At 47.8% G+C, this 21,413-nt stretch overlaps 1 protein-coding gene across 1 annotated transcript in view; it reads right to left on the bottom strand.

The window, feature by feature from the left end:
* Positions 1 to 21,413, bottom strand: part of LOC110510737 (receptor tyrosine-protein kinase erbB-4) — a 458,893-nt gene that overhangs the window by 179,955 nt on the left and 257,525 nt on the right. The window contains exon 3 of the mRNA XM_090209472.1: positions 6,240 to 6,426. Coding sequence (XP_090065598.1) covers positions 6,240 to 6,426 — 187 coding nt within the window. The remainder of the gene's footprint in view (positions 1 to 6,239; positions 6,427 to 21,413) is intronic.

Below are 21,413 nucleotides of genomic sequence, written 5' to 3'. Positions count from 1 at the left end.
GGCAGTGTGGTACCAGAACAACAACCTCTCCCTCAATGTGATCAAGACAAAGGAGATGATTGTGGACTATAGGAAAAGGAGGACCGAGCACGCCCCCATTCTCATCGACGGGGCTGCAGTGGAGCAGGTTGTGAGCTTCAAGTTCCTTGGTGTCCACACCACCAACAAACCAACATGGTCCAAGCACACCAAGACAGTTGTGAAGAGGACACGACAAAACCTATTCCCCCTCAGGAGACTGAAAAGATTTGGCATGGGTCCTCAGATCCTCAAAAGATTCATCCTGACTGGTTGCATCACTGCCTGGTATGGCAACTACTCGGCCTCCGATAGCAAGGAGCTACAGAGGGTAGTGCGTACGGCCCAGTACATCACTGGGGCCAAGCTTCCTGCCATCCAGGACCTCTATACCAAGCAGTGTCAGAGGAAGGCCCTAAAAATTGTCAAAGACTCCAGCCACCCTAGTCATAGACTGTTCTCTCTGCTACCGTACGGCATGCGGTACCGGAGCACCAAGTCTAGGTTCAAGAGGCTTCTAAACAGCTTCTACCCCCAAGCCATAAGACTCCTGAACAGCTAATCAAATGGCTACCCAGACTATTTACATTGCCCCCCCCCCCCCCTCTTTTACATGACTGCTGCTCTCTGTTATTATCTATGCATAGTCACTTTAATAACTCTACCTACATGTACATATTACGTCAATTACCTCGACTAACCGGTACCCCCTGTATTTTTCGTAGGTATTGTTTTAAACTGCATTGCTGGTTAAGGGCTTGTAAGTAAGCATTTCACTGTAAGGTTTCACCTGTTGTATTCGGCACATGTGACAAATACAATTTGATTTGATTTGATTATGACAGCAAAACTCTTTTAAATAAAGTGTATTGTAATTAAATAAAAGCTTTTCTTCCTTAGAATTGTGATCATATCATTCAGACACACATTTGTTGATTGTGAGAACCTTATTTTGAGACCAAGTTACAGACCACTTCAAGGCTCTTGCTCGCCTCCCGCTAATCTCTTTTGAAAGAGCTTTCTGTGTTACACATGAGTCTCAGACTGCAGTCCATCTACCAACCAATACGATCTTATCTAAGCTTCTATGATGTAGGATAATGCATTGCCAACTGGTTATAAACAGACACCACCAAGACTTAATAGACGGGTTATAACCAGACACCTGACTTAATAGACTGGGTATAACCAGACACATGACTTAATAGACTGGGTATAACCAGACACCACAGACACATGACTTAATAGACTGGGTATAGCCAGACACCTGACTTAATAGACTGGGTATAAAATCTATGGATTACTTTGAATTACTTTGATAAAGTTGTCTATAAATCTGTCTCTGAATGTGCTAGAGTGACAAAAACAAGACACACTGTAAGGATTGCAGACATGTGCTTTGCCAGTAGCTGTGACGTAAGGTTCAGTCAGGAGTTGATGGACAGTTGCAAGAGCGAATGAAACGGTAGGAGGGACAGCCCAGCTTCAAGTGGCATCAGATTTCACATTCTACGTGAAACAGGCAGAGGAGATACACTCCTGTGTCCGTAAGAACCAGGGCTACTGCTCAATGTAAGCCATTTCAATCTACGGTGTCTACAGATCGACTTATAAGGGGAAATGTCGGTCGGAACCGGTACCAGAACCCTGCAGGTCCCCTAAACAGGGGACTTTATTAAATGAATATAGAATTCCATTCTTCTTTTTGATGCCTTATTGAGACAATACAGATACAGATGAGGAGGCTAGACTCAGGACCAAAGGCAGAGGCAGGGATTGAACCCCGGTCTCTGGGATGAGATACATTTGATAGCTCCAGGTGTGTGACTACTAGGCCACAGACGGCACAACTATCTTTAATTCACCTTGGCTACAGAACATGCCACGTCATGGGCCATTCGTTGTGACTCACAGTTCAAACTGCTCCATGAAACAACCTAGTATCCGAGCCGGCTACTCTGTAAACAGAAAAGTTCATTAACTGAAACACGAGCCATTTCATCTCCCTGCACAAAAGGGCGTCCGACTTAATTTGTCTAAATATTAAACTCGAGTGCAAAAAATGATATTAAAAGAGTGGGATATTAAATTGGCTTTAGCTGTGGGTGGGTGTAACGTTAGGAAACTCTCTGCTATATTCTCCTCCTTCCTGAACCCTCCACCTCCTCCCCCTCCCTCCTCCCGCTCTGTGGACCACTTTGTCTACCACTTCGAAAAGAAGGTCGACAACATCCGCTTTCCATTTACTCCGTCTATTGAGTCCACTGGTCCCACTCACACAGAACTACCCTTCGCCTTGACCTCTTTCTCCCCTCTATCTCCAGATGAAATCCTGTGACTAGTGATGTCCGGCCCCCTGACAACCTATCCACTCAACCCCTTTCCCTCTTCCCTTCTTGAGACTATCTCTGGAGGTCTTTGCCTATTCCTCACTTCCCTCATCAACTCATCCCTGACTACTGTCTGCGTCCCCTCTAACCACTGGCTGCGTCCCCTCTGACCACTGGCTGCGTCCCCTCTGACTACTGGCTGCGTCCCCTCTGACTACTGGCTGCATCCCCTCTGACCACTGGCTGCGTCCCCTCTGACTACTGGCTGCGTCCCCTCTGACCACTGGCTGCGTCCCCTCTGACTACTGGCTGCGTCCCCTCTGACCACTGGCTGCGTCCCCTCTGACTACTGGCTGCGTCCCCTCCCCTCCTCAAGATACCAACACACAAACCATCTACAGACCGGTAATCCCTTCTTTCTTTTCTTTCCAAACTCTGACCACCTCTCTCGCTATCACTCCCAGAATGACCTGCACCACATGCTCTCACTACTGGTGTCCCCCAGGGCTTGGTTCTAGGCCCTTTCCTTTGCTCTCTATTCACTCGGCTCCGTCATATCTTCACATGGTCTCTCATATCATTGTTATGTGTATGACACTCAACTACCTTCTCCCTTCTGAGACCGAGGTGGCGACTCGCATTTCTGCTTGGATGTCAGGCCACCATCTCAAGCTCAACCTCGACAAGACAGAGATGCTCTTCCTCCCGAGGAAGGTCTGCCCACTCCAAGACCTCTCCATCACGGTTGACAACTCAATGGTGTCCCCCTCCCAGAGTGCAAATAACCTTGGCGTGACCCTGGACAACACCCTGATGTTCTATGCAAACATCAAAGCAGTGACTGTAGATTCATGCTCTACAATATCTGCAGAGTATGACACTACCTCACACAGGAAGTGGTGCAGGTCCTAATCCAGGTACATGTCATCTCCTGTCTGGACTACTGCAACTCCCAGCTTGTGCCATCAAACCCCTGCAACTTACGTCGCAACCCACCTGGTGTTCAAGGTTTCCAAATTCTCCCATGTCTCCCCCCTCTTCCGCACACTGGCTTCCAGTCGAAGTTCACATCCACTACAAGACCATGGTGCTTGCCTACGGAGCAGCCAGGGGAACTGCCCCTCCCTACTTTCAAGCTAGGCTTAAACCCTACACCCCAAACCGAGCACTCTGTTCTGCCAGCTCCGGTCCAGTCCAAGCTTTTCTCTGTCCTGGCATCCCAACGGTGGAACCCCCTTCCCCCTGACGCTAGGACAGCAGAGTCCCTGCCCATCATCCGAAGAAAAAAACTACTTGTCCTGATCTGTCCCACTACCCCCCCCCATAACAAAAATGAATATAATAAATATCACCCTTGCCTTTCGTGAACTAACACTCGCACTTGACCTTTAGCCTACTAGCGCTGATTTTTCTGATAGCTACTTTGTTAAGGAACATTTTACTTACTATGAGACTATGTGGTTGTCCCACCTAGCTACCTTAAGATGAATGCACTAACTATAAGTCACTCTGCATAAGAGCATCTGCTAAACAAATGACATTTTAAATGTCAAAATGTGTGAAGCGAAGGTTGAACACAACCATTTATTTTAAAATAAATGTCAGAGGATTCTTCTATTCTATGACATTATAATACATGTTCTGTGTATTCTGATACTATTCCGCCACTTAGCAAAGCTAAAGATTCTACATTACTACAATTTGCTTGGTTTCGTGAAAGCACAATCCGTGACACCCACTGCTGTTCAATGGTAATTTGTACAGCCATTGGTTTTGAAGAGTATAAACACCTTATGGGCTTAAGCTGCCTCAGGCTATAATAACCTCATATTCAACTCTCTTTTAATGCTTTACAATATATTTCTTTGTACACCTTTCATGAAAATATCTAGGACAGACAGTCTTTGCATCCATAGCTCAGTCAATGGATATGATAGTGGTATCATTCCCCAAGCACCATCCCTCAGCAAACCATGGAGAGGCCAGAGTTATCATTCCCCCAGCCCCATCCCTCAGCAAACCATGGAGAGGCCAGAGTTATCATTCCCCCAGCCCCATCCCTGAGCAAACCATAGAGAGGCCAGAGTTATCATTCCCCCAGCCCCATCCCTCAGCAAACCATGGAAAGGCCAGAGTTATCATTCCCCCAGCCCCATCCCTCAGAAAACCATGGAACGGCCACAGTTATCATTCCCCCAGCCCCATCCCTCAGCAAACCATGGAACGGCCACAGTTATCATTCCCCCAGCCCCATCCCTCAGAAAACCATGGAAAGACCACAGTTATCATTCCCCCAGCCCCATCCCTCAGCAAACCATGGAGAGGCCAGAGTTACCATTCCCCCAGCACCATCCCTCAGCAAACCATGGAGAGGCCAGAGTTATCATTCCCCCAGCCCCATCCCTGAGCAAACCCTGGAGAGGCCAGAGTTGTCATTCCCCCAGCCCCATCCCTCAGCAAACCATGGAAAGGCCAGAGTTATCATTCCCCCAGCCCCATCCCTCAGAAAACCATGGAACGGCCACAGTTATCATTCCCCCAGCCCCATCCCTCAGCAAACCATGGAAAGACCACAGTTATCATTCCCCCAGCCCCATCCCTCAGCAAACCATGGAACGGCCACAGTTATCATTCCCCCAGCCCATCCCTCAGAAAACCATGGAAAGACCACAGTTATCATTCTCCCAGCCCCATCCCTCAGCAAACCATGGAAAGGCCAGAGTTATCATTCCCCCAGCCCCATCCCTCAGCAAACCATGGAAAGACCACAGTTATCATTCCCCCAGTCTCATCCCTCAACAAACCATGGAGGCCACAGTTACCATTCCCCCAGGCACATCCCTCAGCAAACCATGGAGGCCACAGTTTTGATTGAGATAGAACATAAGACCATGAGGAAATGTTTGAGAGATCAAGAGAAGAAGAGTGATGGACAGATGGAGAGAAGGACAGAACAATAAGCAGGCTAGGGGATAGAGAGAAGGAGGAAATGATAGAGAGATAGAGAGAAGCACAGAACAATAAGCAGGCTAGAGAGATAGAGAGAAGGAGGAAGTGATAGAGAGATAGAGAGAAGGACAGAACAATAAGCAGGCTAGAGAGATAGAGAGAAGGAGGAAGTGATAGAGAGACAGAGAGAATGAGGATGTGATAGAGAGATAGAGAGAAGGAGGAAGTGATAGAGAGATAGAGAGAATGAGGAAGTGATAGAGAGATAGAGAGAATGAGGAAGTGATAGAGAGATAGAGAGAAGGAGGAAGTGATAGAGAGATAGAGAGAAGGAGAAAACAATAAGCAGGCTAGAGAGATAGAGAGAAGGAGTAAGTGATAGAGAGATAGAGGACAGAACAATAAGCAGGTTAGAGAGATAGAGAGAAGGAGTAAGTGATAGAGAGATAGAGAAGGACAGAACAATAAGCAGGTTAGAGAGATAGAGAGAAGGAGGAAGTGATAGAGAGATAGAGAAGGACAGAACAATAAGCAGGTTAGAGAGATAGAGAGAATGAGGAAGTGATAGAGAGAAGCACAGAACAATAAGCAGGCTAGAGAGATAGAGAGAATGAGGACGTGATAGAGAGATAGAGAGAAGGAGAAAACAATGAGCAGGCTAGAGAGATAGAGAGAAGGAGGAAGTGATAGAGAGATAGAGAGAAGGAGGAAGTGATAGAGAGATAGAGAGAAGGAGGAAGTGATAGAGAGATAGAGAGAAGGAGAAAACAATAAGCAGGCTAGGGAGATAGAGAGAAGGAGGAAGTGATAGAGAGATAGAGAGAAGGACAGAACAATAAGCAGGCTAGGGAGATAGAGAGAAGGAGGACGTGAGAGAAATGGAAAGATGGTGTGACTGAGTCAGACAGGTGAGTTTAGATTAGTCTGCACTGGGCCCCTGACCTGTGAGGTTGCGAAGGCCCAGCTGTCTGAGGCCGTAGAAGCCGTCGCGGCGGTAGTTGAGGAAGATGGCCAGGGCGTAGCGTCCCTCGTAAAGCTTGGTGCCCCGCACGATGCGAAGGTTCTCCAGGGGCAGGGAGTCAAACTGGTTCAGAGCTACCAGCACATAGCCTGTCACCTCTCGGATAGACTAGAGGAAGCAGGGAGAGAGAGAGCGAGAGAGAGAGAGAGAGAGAGAGAGAGAGCGAGAGGGAGAGAGAGATGCAGACAGAGAGAGAGAAACAGAGAGAGAGAAACAGAAAGAGAAAAAGAGTGAAAGAGAGAGCAAGAGAGAGAAAGAAACAGAAAGAGAGAAAGAGAGAGTGAGAGATGCAGAGAGAAACAGAAAGAGAGAAAGAGAGAGAGAGAGAGAGAGAGAGGGATGCAGACAGAGAGAGAGAGAGTGGCAAAGTTAGAGAAATTTACAGTCAGGCCACTATTTATTGAAGTACATCTTCAACAGACTACCTGATCTATCCCCCCAAACTTCCTGTAGATCAACCTAGTCTCATCTATCCCCCCAAACTTCCTGTAGATCAACCTAGTCCGGATCTGTCCCCCTAAGCTTCCTGCAGATCAACCTAGTCCTTATCTGTCCCCCCAAACTTCCTGTAGATCAACCTAGTCCGGATCTGTCCCCCCAAACTTCCTGTAGATCAACCTAGTCCTTATCTGTCCCCCCAAACTTCCTGTAGATCAACCTAGTCTCATCTGTCCCCCCAAACTTCCTGTAGATCAACCTAGTCCGGATCTGTCCCCCCAAACTTCCTGTCGATCAACCTAGTCCGGATCTGTCCCCCCAAACTTCCTGTCGATCAACCTAGTCCGGATCTGTCCCCCCAATTTTTGTTTGTTTACTTCATCTATCTTGCACATAAATGTGTATGTGTTGAACTGTTCAACAATATTTGCTTGTATAAACCAGCATTGTGTACTGAGCTAAGAAAGGCATCTTGAATGATGGCTCATTGTTAATAATTTGGTGGAGGATGTTTTGTAGAGCACTTCTTCAGACAGCAGCTTGTCCTCAGCTCAGGATTGCTGCTTTGGAGAAGCCAGTTGAAAATAAAAACTTTGTCTACTTGTGCCAAGCAGTTTACTTGGGGGCTAGAAGTACGTCCAATCACAGAGCTGTAATAACACTGGGCGAGATAATGAGCTCTGGAGCCCTGCCGTCAATCATCCTGACAGCCAATCGCAAGCTGACACATGCTATCATTACCGGGACCTGGGCTTCGTTCAGTCAGTGGGATGGCTTTACTTTGTGGAGGTGTGTGTGTGTCCGTGTAAAAATCAGGCGGCAGGTTATACTGGTCCCAGATCAGTCCCTATGCACCAGCTACCTCTCCCTGGGTCTCTGTGGTCATTAAAAATACATCTGACGTGCTGACACAGCACGTCAACTGACTGCTATCATCCGCACGCCAGACACGGTAACACAGTCGCTCGCTGCACTAGTCACCACTGGCAGCTCCAATCACAACACTACATTATAGGAGCCCGAATGGCCGACAATTTCTTATAGGATCCATATGGATGGCAGTGCATGCACAATATAGACTCATTTAATTGCTAAGTATCTCTAGAGAGGCTCTTACCATTTGATGGCTGAATTATTCAACGTTGTGGCCGGGGTTCTGGGCTCTCGGTAAATTTACTGAAGCACTTGTATTTTGTCAGTGGCCCCGCAGCACCGCGGCACAATTGATATTCAGTGATATAACGGAGGAGTTACATGACATTACTCATATAAGAATTCCTAATGGGGTCCGTATAGGAACGTGAAAAGTTGTTTGAAATGATAAGTTAGGGGGGGAAACGATCCGAGGCTATGGGATGATTATAAAGAGTGGTTTTAATGAGTAGAGACAGGTCAGTAATGATGTTGCTGATTGGTTAGGAGCGGGGTGGAGAAGAGCTGGTTTGATTTGTCTTGACCTTAGGGGAGACTCGGGGAGAGGGACAGCTCAAAACAAGCCATGGGTGTGTCTGAAATGGTACCTCACTCACTAATGCACTACGTTTGATCAGAGCCCTATATGGATCCACGTCCAAAGTAGTGCACTGTTAAAGGAACTGGGTGACATTTTGGACACATGCCTGGCTGTATTTTCCCTTCCTGATGACAGCCAGGTTACCAAGCAGAGTAGCTTCATTCATTCATTAATTCATTCAGTCAGTCAGTCAGTCAGTCTCATTCAGTCAGTCAGTCATTCAGTCAGTCATTCATTCAGTCATTCAGTCAGTCATTCATTCAGTCTTCATTCATTCCTTCAGTCAGTCAGTCAGTCTTAGTCAGTCAGTCATTTATGCAGTCCTTCAGTCAGTCATTCAGTCAGTCAGTCGTGCAGTCCTTCAGTCAGTCAGTCAGTCTTAGTCAGTCAGTCATTCATGCAGTCCTTCAGTCAGTCATTCAGTCAGTCAGTCAGTCGTGCAGTCAGTCAGTCATTCAGTCAGTCAGTCCGTAATTCATTCAGTCAGTCATTCAGTCAGTTAGTCCATAATTCAGTCAGTCAGTCAGTCAGTCTACATGGACTGCTCACTTTGGGCTTTATTGAAATACAATGTACAGAGGAGAAGAAAGAGGAGACAAAACACTGTTTTATTAGCGTGATTATAATGCGTCAATCACTGGGAATTAAAACAAAACACAACAAAGAATCTGTGTCAATGCTGTTTTGAGTGAGACGTTATTCATAAGAGACTTCCTTTGGAATGTTTTCCAATAACATTTCATATTACCAGGAATAAGTGTAAGAAAACCTTTTAATGCTCTCAAACTTCAACGTTTTCTCCTGAACATTCTGTCATTAGGTTATAGTCAAACTCAAACAGCTATTCAACAACACTCACTACAAATCTGTGACTTTTTCATTCTCCGACAGAAGAAGTATGATTCCAACATTAGATGTTACTGTGGGGGCTTTGTGATGTGGTTCCCAAGAATGGTGAGGCATGATGTTTCTCTTTCAGCGAGGGTGACCTCACACTAACCCTTGTGTTTGGTGCCCCGGGCCGGATATGATCCATCATTGGCCCCGGCATCATTAGCTCGGCAGTAACATCCCTATGCCTGCCGAGGATGCTTTCGCAGGGCCACAGGGATGTTGCTCTGCTCTAGACCTATCTGCAGGAGCCTCAGGCTGGCGGACGGCCCCAGCCCCGTTGCGGTGGTGATGGTGCCTCGTTCCCAGTGCCAGCCTCCGGGCACCGACGGCAAACCATGGAGAACCGACAGAGAATTGGCTCAAACTGTTGCTTAGCAATGCCTAGCAACACAAGGAAAGTCTTTCAGCACCAGCCACCAGTGGAGAGATGAGAGATGAGAGGGAGAGATGAGAGATGAGAGGGAGAGATGAGAGATGAGAGAAGAGAGATGAGAGATGAGAGATGAGGGAGAGATGAGAGATGAGAGGGAGAGATGAGAGGGAGAGATGAGAGGGAGAGATGAGAGATGAGAGACGAGAGGGAGAGATGAGAGATGAGAGGGAGAGATGAGAGATGAGAGATGAGAGATGAGAGGGAGAGATGAGAGATGAGAGATGAGAGGGAGAGGTGAGAGATGAGAGATGAGAGATGAAAGATGAGAGACGAGAGACGAGAGATGAGAGATGAGAGATGAGAGATGAGAGATGAGAGGGAGCGATGAGAGGGAGAGGGGGAAATAAGAAATGCATGGAGGGATAATTCTGCTTTGTAATTTAGCTCATTCAATTAAACGATTAACACTTTGCTGTGTTTTTCATCACCCTCTTTTGGATACATTTTTTAAAACTTTGACACTATTTAATTTCCTTCTGCTCTTAAATTGCATTTAGAGAGCCACCGGCTCAATATTTTCTGTGGAATAGAAGTAGCTAGCAGGAGGAGATGATGTGGAAAGGATGAAGAGAGAAGAAGATAGCAGGAGGAGAGGATGAAGAGAGAAGAAGGTAGCAGGAGGAGAAAATGAAGAGAGAAGAAGGTAGCAGGAGGAGAGGATGAAGAGAGAAGAAGGTAGCAGGAGGAGACACTGAAGAGAGAAGAAGGTAGCAGGAGGAGAAGATGAAGAGAGAAGAAGGTAGCAGGAGGAGAGGTTGAAGTGAGAAGAAGGTAGCTGGAGGAGAGGATGAAGCGAGAAGAAGGTAGCAGGAGGAGAGGATGAAGTGAGAAGAAGGTAGCTGGAGGAGAGGATGAAGCGAGAAGAAGGTAGCAGGAGGAGACACTGAAGAGAGAAGAAGGTAGCAGGAGGAGAAAATGAAGAGAGAAGAAGGTAGCAGGAGGAGAAAATGAAGAGAGAAGAAGGTAGCAGGAGGAGAGGATGAAGCGAGAAGAAGGTAGCAGGAGGAGACACTGAAGAGAGAAGAAGGTAGCAGGAGGAGAAGATGAAGAGAGAAGAAGGTAGCAGGAGGAGAGGATGAAGAGAGAAGAAGGTAGCAGGAGGAGAGGATGAAGCGAGAAGAAGGTAGCAGGAGGAGAAGATGAAGAGAGAAGAAGGTAGCAGGAGGAGAGGATGAAGAGAGAAGAAGGTAGCAGGAGGAGAGGATGAAGCGAGAAGAAGGTAGCAGGAGGAGAGGATGAAGCGAGAAGAAGGTAGCTGGAGGAGAGGATGAAGCGAGAAGAAGGTAGCTGGAGGAGAGGATGAAGCGAGAAGGTAGCAGGAGGAGAAGATGAAGAGAGAAAAAGGTAGCAGGAGGAGAAGATGAAGAGAGAAGAAGGTAGCAGGAGGAGAGAAGAAGGTAGCAGGAAGAGAGACTGAAGAAAGAAGAAGGTAGCAGGAGGAGAAGATGAAGAGAGAAAACGGTAGCAGGAGGAGAAAAGAAGGTAGCAGGAGGAGAGACTGAAGAGAGAAGAAGGTAGCAGGAGGAGAAGATGAAGAGAGAAAAAGGTAGCAGGAGGAGAGACTGAAGAGAGAAGAAGGTAACAGGAGGAGAAGATGAAGAGAGAAGAAGGTAGCAGGAGGAGAAGATGAAGAGAGAAAAAGGTAGCAGGAGGAGAAGATGAAGAGAGAAGAAGGTAGCAGGAGAGGGAAGAGAGGATGAGTAGAAGAGAGATGAGAAAGACCCAGGGGAAGATAAACAGAAGCACCTGCATTTCCTCTCCCTCTCTCCCTCCCTCCCTCTCTCCCTCCCTCTCTCCCTCCCTCCCTCCCTCCCTCTCTCTCTCTCTCTCTCTCCATCTTGACTTTTATGAAAACACATCTGGAGAGATGCAGCTTAAAGAACAGTACTTTCCTTCATGCCAATAACCTTAAATGTGATGAGAGTTCTCTCAGGCTCTAAGAAGATAAACCCTGAACAAATAAAACGTGATTGATTCATAGAGGGGAATCCCCCAAACGATGGCCTGGTTGTTCCTCTCACAGATGTGGTTAGAATCATGGAATTCTAATAACGCTGTGTGATATAGAGTAGAATAGAACATTGTTAGACTACAATGGAAGACACACTACTATGCAAAAGTACATTCTCCATCTCCAACACAGACACTCACACACACTCATCAACAAGCACCTGCCTCTGCTGCCGTGACAACCAAGCTCAAAGCTCCAAGGCGCAGGCGGAGGCACAGCGGGTCACCTTCCCATCATGCATTGCGTTGACTCGGCAGCGTCAGTTCTCGTAACAATGGCGAGCAATTAGCAAAAACACTGTTGTACAGTCAGTCAAACAAAGACTAGTGCAGTCCCACCAGCCTCCTCTTCCCTCTCCACACCGGCCTCCTCTTCCCTCTCCCCACCGGCCTCCTCTACCCTCTCCCCACCGGCCTCCTCTACCCTCTCCCCACCGGCCTCCTCTACCCTCTCCCCACCGGCCTCCTCTTCCCTCTCCCCACCGGCCTCCTCTTCCCTCTCCCCACCGGCCTCCTCTACCCTCTCCCCACCGGCCTCCTCTACCCTCTCCCCACCGGCCTCCTCTTCCCTCTCCCCACCGGCCTCCTCTACCCTCTCCCCACCGGCCTCCTCTTTCCTCTCCCCACCGACCTCCTCTTTCCTCTCCCCACCGGCCTCCTCTTCCCTCTCCCCACCGGCCTCCTCTTTCCTCTCCCCACCGGCCTCCTCTACCCTCTCCCCACCGGCCTCCTCTTCCCTCCTCCCACCGGCCTCCTCTTCCCTCTCCCCACCGGCCTCCTCTACCCTCTCCCCACCGGCCTCCTCTACCCTCTCCCCACCGGCCTCCTCTACCCTCTCCCCACCGGCCTCCTCTACCCGCTCCCCACCGGCCTCCTCTTTCCTCTCCCCACCGGCCTCCTCTACCCTCTCCCCACCGGCTTCCTCTACCCTCTCCCCACCGGCCTCCTCTTCCCTCTCCCCACCGGCCTCCTCTTCCCTCTCCCCACCGGCCTCCTCTTTCCTCTCCCCACCGGCCTCCTCTACCCTCTCCCCACCGGCCTCCTCTTCCCTCTCCACACCGGCCTCCTCTTCCCTCTCCCCACCGGCCTCCTCTACCCTCTCCCCACCGGCCTCCTCTACCCTCTCCCCACCGGCCTCCTCTACCCTCTCCCCACCGGCCTCCTCTTCCCTCTCCCCACCGGCCTCCTCTTCCCTCTCCCCACCGGCCTCCTCTTCCCTCTCCCCACCGGCCTCCTCTTCCCTCTCCCCACCGGCCTCCTCTTCCCTCTCCCCCCTGCCTCCTCTTCCCTCTCCCCACCGGCCTCCTCTTCCCTCTCCCCCATGCCTCCTCTTCCTTCTTCCCCCTGCCTCCTCTTCCCTCTCCCCTGCCTCCTCTTCCCTCTCCCCCCTGCCTCCTCTTCCCTCTCCCCACCGGCCTCCTCTTCCCTCTCCCCTGCCTCCTCTTCCTTCTTCCCCCTGCCTCCTCTTCCCTCTCCCCCCTGCCTCCTCTTCCCTCTCCCCCCTGCCTCCTCTTCCTTCTTCCCCCTGCCTCCTCTTCCTTCTTCCCCATGCCTCCTCTTCCCTCTCCCCCTGCCTCCTCTTCCCTATCCTCACCGGCCTCTTCTTCCCTCTCTAGATCTCTGTTTCTCCTCCAGACCATTTGTGAATTTGACATTTGTTTGTAAATTGTTCTTGGCAACTTCAGGGATAGTCAGCGTTGAGAGGGAAACAACAGCCAGGCTTGATTAATTTATTATACAGCTTCATCTAGCTGACATCTCTGTGTTTGCCTACACTGTATGTGACGCAGGGTTTATCGCTCCAGTACCAGTCCTCCGGGACATGTTAGTGTGTGCTGTGTGTGCTCTATGTGTGTGTGTGTTTGCTGTGTGTGCATGTGTGTGTGTGTTAGCTCGCACTGAGGGAATGAATACTTATCCAGCCATAATTACAGTAGTTACCAGCATGTGACCAATCAACATAAAACATATTTGAATCAGCATTTCATTTAGTTTGTGTTTGGTGCAACACACACATATCTATTAGGTGATGGTTGGAGGCTTGCATGTTTCTGCTTAACCCACAAACTTAACGTTGAAATCTGCTCTAAGAGTATTCCTCATATACAGTGCAGAGACACATCTGGTCAGTATAGAGACCAGAGAGAGGGATGAGACCAGGAAGTGAAGAGAAGAAAAAGAGTGTGTAAGATTGGTACATAGAGAGAGCAGAAATATTGGAGAGAAGAGATCGGGGAGACATGGAACAAGTGGAGAGAAGAGATATAGGGGACATGGAACAAGTGGAGAGAAGAGATATAGGGGACATGGAACAAGTGGAGAGAAGAGATATAGGGGACATGGAACAAGTGGAGAGAAGAGGTATAGGGGACATGGAACAAGTGGAGAGAAGAGATATAGGGGACATGGAACAAGTGGAGAGAAGAGATCGGGGAGACATGGAACAAGTGGAGAGAAGAGATCGGGGAGACATGGAACAAGTGGAGAGAAGAGACATACTGAAGGAGATATGTAACAAGTGGAGAGAAGAGACATACTGTAGAAGACATGTAACAAGTGAGGAGAAGAGACATACTGTAGGAGATATGTAACAAGTGAGGAGAAGAGACATACTGTAGGAGATATGTAATAAGTGAGGAGAAGAGACATACTGTAGGAGATATGTAACAAGTGAGGAGAAGAGACATACTGTAGGAGATATGTAACAAGTGAGGAGAAGAGACATACTGTAGGAGATATGTAACAAGTGAGGAGGGGAGAGGAGGCTGGTGAGGACAAGAGGTTAGAGATGGGTAATGGCTGAGGGAGAGAGGAAATAAGAGAAGGGAGATGGAGAGATGAGGAGAGATGGATAGATGGGTAGATGGAGAGATGGGTAGATGGAGAGAGATGGGTAGATGGAGACATGGGTAGATGGAGAGATGGGTAGATGGAGAGATAGATAGATGGAGAGATGGGTAGATGGGTAGATGGAGAGATGGGTAGATGGAGAGATGGAGAGATGGGTAGATGGAGAGATGGGTAGATGGAGAGATGGAGAGATGGGTAGATGGGGAGATGGAGAGATGAGTAGATGGAGAGATGGGTAGATGGAGAGATGGGTAGATGGGGAGATGGAGAGATGGAGAGATGGGTAGATGGAGAGATGGGTAGATGGGGAGATGGAGAAATGGAGAGATGAGTAGATGGAGAGATGGGTAGATGGAGAGATGGGTAGATGGGGAGATGGAGAGATGGAGAGATGGGTAGATGGGGAGATGGAGAAATGGAGAGATGAGTAGATGGAGAGATGGGTAGATGGAGAGATGGGTAGATGGAGAGAGATGGGGAGATGGAGAGAGATGGAGAGAGATGGAGAGAGATGGAGAGATGGAGAGAGATGGGTAGATGGAGAGATGGGTAGATGGAGAGAGATGGGGAGATGGAGAGAGATGGAGAGAGATGGAGAGAGATGGAGAGATGGAGAGAGATGGGTAGATGGAGAGATGGGTAGATGGAGAGATGGGTAGATGGAGAGATGGGTAGATGGAGAGATGGGTAGATGGGGAGATGGAGAGGTGGGTAGATGGAGAGATGGGTAGATGGAGAGAGATGGGTAGATGGAGAGAGATGGGTAGATGGAGAGAGATGGAGAGATGGAGAGAGATGGAGAGAGATGGAGAGAGATGGGGAGATGGAGAGAGATGGAGAGAGATGGGGAGATGGAGAGAGATGGAGAGATGGGGAGAGATGGAGAGAGATGGAGAGAGATGGAGAGAGATGGGGAGATGGAGAGAGATGGAGAGGGAGAGATGGGGAGATGGGGAGATGGAGAGAGATGGAGAGATGGAAAGAGATGGAGAGATGGAGAGAGATGGAGAGAGATGGGGAGATGGTTAGAGATGGGGAGATGGAGAGAGATGGAGAGATGGAGAGAGATGGAGAGAGATGGGGAGATGGAGAGAGATGGAGAGATGGAGAGAGATGGAGAGAGATGGAGAGAGATGGTGAGATGGGGAGATGGAGAGAGATGGAGAGAGATGGAGAGAGATGGGGATATGGAGAGAGATGGGGAGATGGAGAGAGATGGGGAGATGGAGAGAGATTAGGAGATGGAGAGAGATGGGGAGATGGAGAGATGGAGAGATGCAGCGAGATGGAGAGAGATGGGGAGATGGAGAGAGATGGGGAGATGGAGAGAGATGGGGAGATGGAGAGAGATGGGGAGATGGAGAGAGATGGAGAGATGGATAGAGATGGGGAGATGGAGAGAGATGGGGAGATGGAGAGAGATGGGGAGATGGAGAGAGATGGAGAGATGCAGAGAGATGGGGAAATAAGGTGAAAAGGAATAGGGAAGAAAAGATAGAGGGAAGATACAAATGTGTGAAAGTGAGAGAGAATATGGGGAGGGAGAGGAGAGATAGATGAGGGAGGGGAGAGGGGCAGGATGAGGGAATATGGGGAGGGAGACGAGAGAGATGAGGGGAGGGGAGGGAGACAGAATGAGAGAATAGGGGGAGGGAGAGGAGAGAGAGATGAGGAGAGGGTGAAGGGGTGAAGGGGACAGGATGAGGAAAAAAGAGAAGGAATGGGGAAGAGGAAGAGGGAAAAGAGAAGGAATGGGGAAGAGGTAGAGGAGAGAGAAGGTTAAATGAGAGGAAGAAGAAGGGAATGGGAAGGTGGAAGAAGAGCTGAGATGAAAATGAGAGAGGAGTGGGAATAGAGGAGAGTGTAGTGACCGAGTTGGAATGTGCCGTAAAGGGAGGGGGAACGGAAGTGGAGTGCGGAGGGATCCATATTTCAACGCATAATTAATAGTCCACCTGTTCCCGTTGTCTGAATGAGCGAGAGAAAAACTGAGAGAAAAAGTATAATGACACCATTATGAAATACAAGAGATGGAACACACATTATATTATGGTGATTACCACCCATCTCCATACAGATGGAGTCGGTCGGTGAGAGTCAAGGAGAGAAGCAGTGGTGCATGTCAGCTGTGGACTCAGGTTCACAGCCCGGCAGACACAGCTGGCTGGGGTAGCGAGAGCACTGCTGGCACATCCTCTACCACACAGCACAGTCAACGGGCACCATGAGTGCTGTGTACTCCATCACTACCACACAGCACAGTCAACGGGCACCATGAGTGCTGTGTACTCCATCACTACCACACAGCACAGTCAACGGGCACCATGAGTGCTGTGTACTCCATCACTACCACACAGCACAGTCAACGGGCACCATGAGTGCTGTGCTGGGTACTCCATCACTACCACACAGCACAGTCAACGGGCACCATTGGTGTCTTTCCAATAGGTGATATCTTTTTATTTTTGCTTTGTCAGTCAGATTGTTCTGAGTGCTGTCATGAGTCTTTGTTGTGTTGGTAGGATAGTGAACTGAGCCTCAGAAGCAGCTGGCTGAGAGGGCTATTTTCTATGGTCAACTCTTGTTCTCTCTCTCTCTCTCTCTCTCATATCTGCACAGTGCATCCGGAAGGTATTCAGACCCCTTGACTTTTTCCACATTTAGTTACGTTGCAGCCTTATTCTAAAATTGATTAAATAAAGAATTATACATTGAAATATCACATTTACACAAGTGTTCAGACCCTTTACACAGTACTTGGTGGTTCCAAACTTTGTCCATTTAAGAATGATGGAGGCCACTGTGTTCTTGGGGATCTTCAATTCTGCAGAATATTTTTTGCTACCCTTCCCCAGATCTGTGCCTCGACATAATCCTGTCTCGGAGCTCTACGAACAATTCCTTCAACCAACTGTGGCACCTTATATAGACAGGTGTGTGTCTTTCCAAATCACGCCCAATCAATAGAATTGACCCCACTGGACTCCAATCAAGTTGTAAAAACATGTCAGTGATGGAAACAGGATGCACCTGAGCTCAATTTCGAGTGTCATAGCAAAGTTCTTACGTAAAAAAGGTATTTATGTTTTTCATTTAATATTAATTTGCAATAATGTCTAAAAGCCTGTTTTTACTTTCTCATTCTGGGGTATTGTGTGTAGATTACTGAGAAATAAAATATATTTAATCCGTTTAGAATAAGGAAGACTCAATAGCCTTGGTTTGACTGCCTCCCCTGGTTCACCAACTACTTCTCAGATAGAGTTCAGTGTGTCAAATCGGAGGGCCTGTTGTCCAGACCTCTGGCAGTCTCTATGGGGGGTTTAGTTCTCGGGCCGACTCATTTCTCTGTATATATCAATAATGTCGCTCTTGCTGCTGGTGAGTCTCTGATCCACCTCTATGCAGACTACACCATTCTGTATACATCTGGCCCTTCTTTGGACACTGTGTTAACTAACCTCCAGACGAGCTTCAATGCCATACAACTCTCCTTCCGTGGCCTCCAACTGCTCTTAAATGCTAAAAAACGAAATGCATGCTCTTCAAATGATCGCTGCCCGCACCTGCCTGCCCGCCTAGCATCACTACTCTGGACGGTTCTGACTTAGAATATGTGGACAACTACAAATACCTAGGTTTCTGGTTAAACTCTCCTTCCAGACTCACAATCCAAAGTAAAATCTATTTTGCAACAAAGCATCCTTCACTTATGCTGCCAAACATACCCTCGTAAAACTGACCATCCTACCGATCCTTGACTTTGGCGATGTCATTTACAAAATAGCCTCCAACACCCTACTTAACAAATTGGATGTAGTCTATCACAGTGCCATTCGTTTAGTCACCAAAGCCCCATATAATACCCACCACTGCGACCTGTACGCTCTCATTGGCTGCCCCACATATTAACCGCCAAACCTCCTGGCTCCAGGTCATCTATAAGTCTCTGCCAGGTAAAGCCCCACCTTATCTCAGCTCACTGGTCACGATAATAACACCCACCCGTAGCACGCGCTCCAGCAGGTATATATCACCCCCTTTGGCCACCTTTCCTTCCAGTTCTCTGCTACCAATGACTGGAGCGCACTACAAAAATCACTGAAGCGGGTAGACTTATATCGCTCTCTCTAACTTTAAGAATCAGCTGTCAGAGCAGCTTACAGATCACTGTACCTGTACACAGCCCATCTGTAAATAGCACACCCAACTACCTCATCCCCATATTGTTATTTACATTTTTTTGCTCTTTTGCACCCCAGGATCTCTACTTGCACATCATCATCTGCAACATCGAGAGCATCCTGACTGGTTGCATCACTGCCTGGTACGGCAATTGCTCGGCACTACAGAGGGTAGTCTGTACGACCCAGTACATCACTGGGGCTAAGCTGCCTGCCATCCAGGACCTCTACACCAGGCGGTGTAAAAATGATTAGAGACCCCAGCCACCCCAGTCATAGACTGTTCTCTCTACTATCGCATGGCAAGCGGTACCGGAGTGCCAAGTCTAGGACAAAAAGGCTTCTCAACAGTTTTTACCCCCAAGCCAAAAGACTCTTGAACAGGTAATCAAATGGCTACCCGGACTATTTGTATTGTGTTGCCCCCCCCGCCCCCCCAACCCCTCTTTTTACGGTGCTGCTACTCTCTGTTTATCACATTTGCATAGTCACTTTAACTATACATTCATGAACATACTACCTCAATTGGGCCAACCAACCAGTGCTCCCGCACATTGGCTAACTGAGCTATCTGCATTGTGTCCCTCCACCCACCAACCTCTCTTTTACACTACTGCTACTCTCTGTTCATCATATATGCATAGTCAGTTTAACCATATCTACATGTACATACTACCTCAATCAGCCTGACTAACCGGTGTCTGTATGTATCCTCCCTACTTTTATAGCCTCGCTACTGTATATAGCCTGTCTTTTTACTGTTGTTTTTATTTCCTTACTTACCTATTGTTCACCTAATACCTTTTTTGCACTATTGGTTAGAGCCTGTAAGTCAACACCTGTTGTATTCAGCATTTCACTGTAAGGTCTACTACACCTGTTGTATTCAGCATTTCACTGTAAGGTCTACTACACCTGTTGTATTCAGCATTTCACTGTAAGGTCTACTACACCTGTTGTATTCAGCATTTCACTGTAAGGTCTACTACACCTGTTGTATTCAGCATTTCACTGTAAGGTCTACTACACCTGTTGTATTCAGCATTTCACTGTAAGGTCTACTACACCTGTTGTATTCGGCATTTCACTGTAAGGTCTACTACACCTGTTGTATTCAGCATTTCACTGTAAGGTCTACTACACCTGTTGTATTCAGCATTTCACTGTAAGGTCTACTACACCTGTTGTATTCAGCATTTCACTGTAAGGTCTACTACACCTGTTGTATTCAGCATTTCACTGTAAGGTCTACTACACCTGTTGTATTCAGCATTTCACTGTAAGGTCTACTACACATGTTGTATTCAGCATTTCACTGTAAGGTCTACTACACCTGTTGTATTCAGCATTTCACTGTAAGGTCTACTACACCTGTTGTATTCGGCATTTCACTGTAAGGTCTACTACACCTGTTGTATTCGGCATTTCACTGTAAGGTCTACTACACCTGTTGTATTCAGCATTTCACTGTAAGGTCTACTACACCTGTTGTATTCAGCATTTCACTGTAAGGTCTACTACACCTGTTGTATTCAGCATTTCACTGTAAGGTCTACTACACCTGTTGTATTCAGCATTTCACTGTAAGGTCTACTACACCTGTTGTATTCAGCATTTCACTGTCAGGTCTACTACACCTGTTGTATTCAGCATTTCACTGTAAGGTCTACTACACCTGTTGTATTCAGCATTTCACTGTAAGGTCTACTACACCTGTTGTATTCAGCATTTCACTGTAAGGTCTACTACACCTGTTGTATTCGGCGCACGTGACAAATAAACTTGGATTTGATCCATCACTCCAGTGTTAATGCAACATGTTTATTATTTCTCCTCCATGGCCTATATATTGCCTTACCTCCCTAATCGTACTACATTTGCACACACTGTACAGTGATTTTTCTATTGTGTTATTGACTGTACGTTTGTTTATCCCATGTGTAACTCTACATTGTTGTTTTTGTCACACTGCTTTGCTTTATCTTGGCCAGATCGCAGTTGTAAATGAGACCTTGTTCTCAACTAGCTGACCTGGTTAAATAAAGGTGGAATAAAGGTGAAATAAAGGTGGAATAAAGGTGAAATAAAGGTGGAATAACTAAATAAAAAAGGCAGTAAGGTAGCAAAACGTAGATAAAGTCAAGGGGTCCGAATACTTTCCGAAGGCACTGTATATTTGGTGTTTCTCTCTCTCTCTCTGTGGCGTTTCACTTCAAATGGAACCCACTTCCTACATGGGGGACTGGAAGGTTTGAACCCACTTCCATCATGGGGGACTGGAAGGTTTGAACCCACTTCCAACATGGGGGCCTGGGAGGTTTGAACCCACTTCCAACATGGGGGACTGGAAGGCTTGAACCCACTTCCATCATGGGGGACTGGAAGGTTTGAACCCACTTCCAACATGGGGGACTGGAAGGTTTGAACCCACTTCCATCATGGGGGACTGGAAGGTTTGAACCCACTTCCAACATGGGGGACTGGAAGGTTTGAACCCACTTCCAACATGAGGGTCTGGAAGGTTTGAACCCACTTCCAACATGAGGGACTGGAAGGTTTGAACCCACTTCCAACATGAGGGACTGGAAGGTTTGAACCCACTTTCAACATGGGGGACTGGAAGGTTTGAACCCACTTCCAACATGAGGGACTGGAAGGTTTGAACCCACTTCCAACATGGGGGACTGGAAGGTTTGAACCCACTTCCAACATGGGGGACTGGAAGGTTTGAACCCACTTCCAACATGGGGGACTGGAAGGTTTGAACCCACTT

The sequence above is a fragment of the Oncorhynchus mykiss genome, chromosome 18 (genome assembly GCF_057628025.1).
Source record: "Oncorhynchus mykiss isolate SJ-2025 chromosome 18, ASM5762802v1, whole genome shotgun sequence".
Lineage (NCBI taxonomy): Eukaryota > Metazoa > Chordata > Actinopteri > Salmoniformes > Salmonidae > Oncorhynchus > Oncorhynchus mykiss.
Note: the sequence above shows the minus strand (reverse complement) of the source record. Positions and strands in the feature narration are given on the sequence as shown.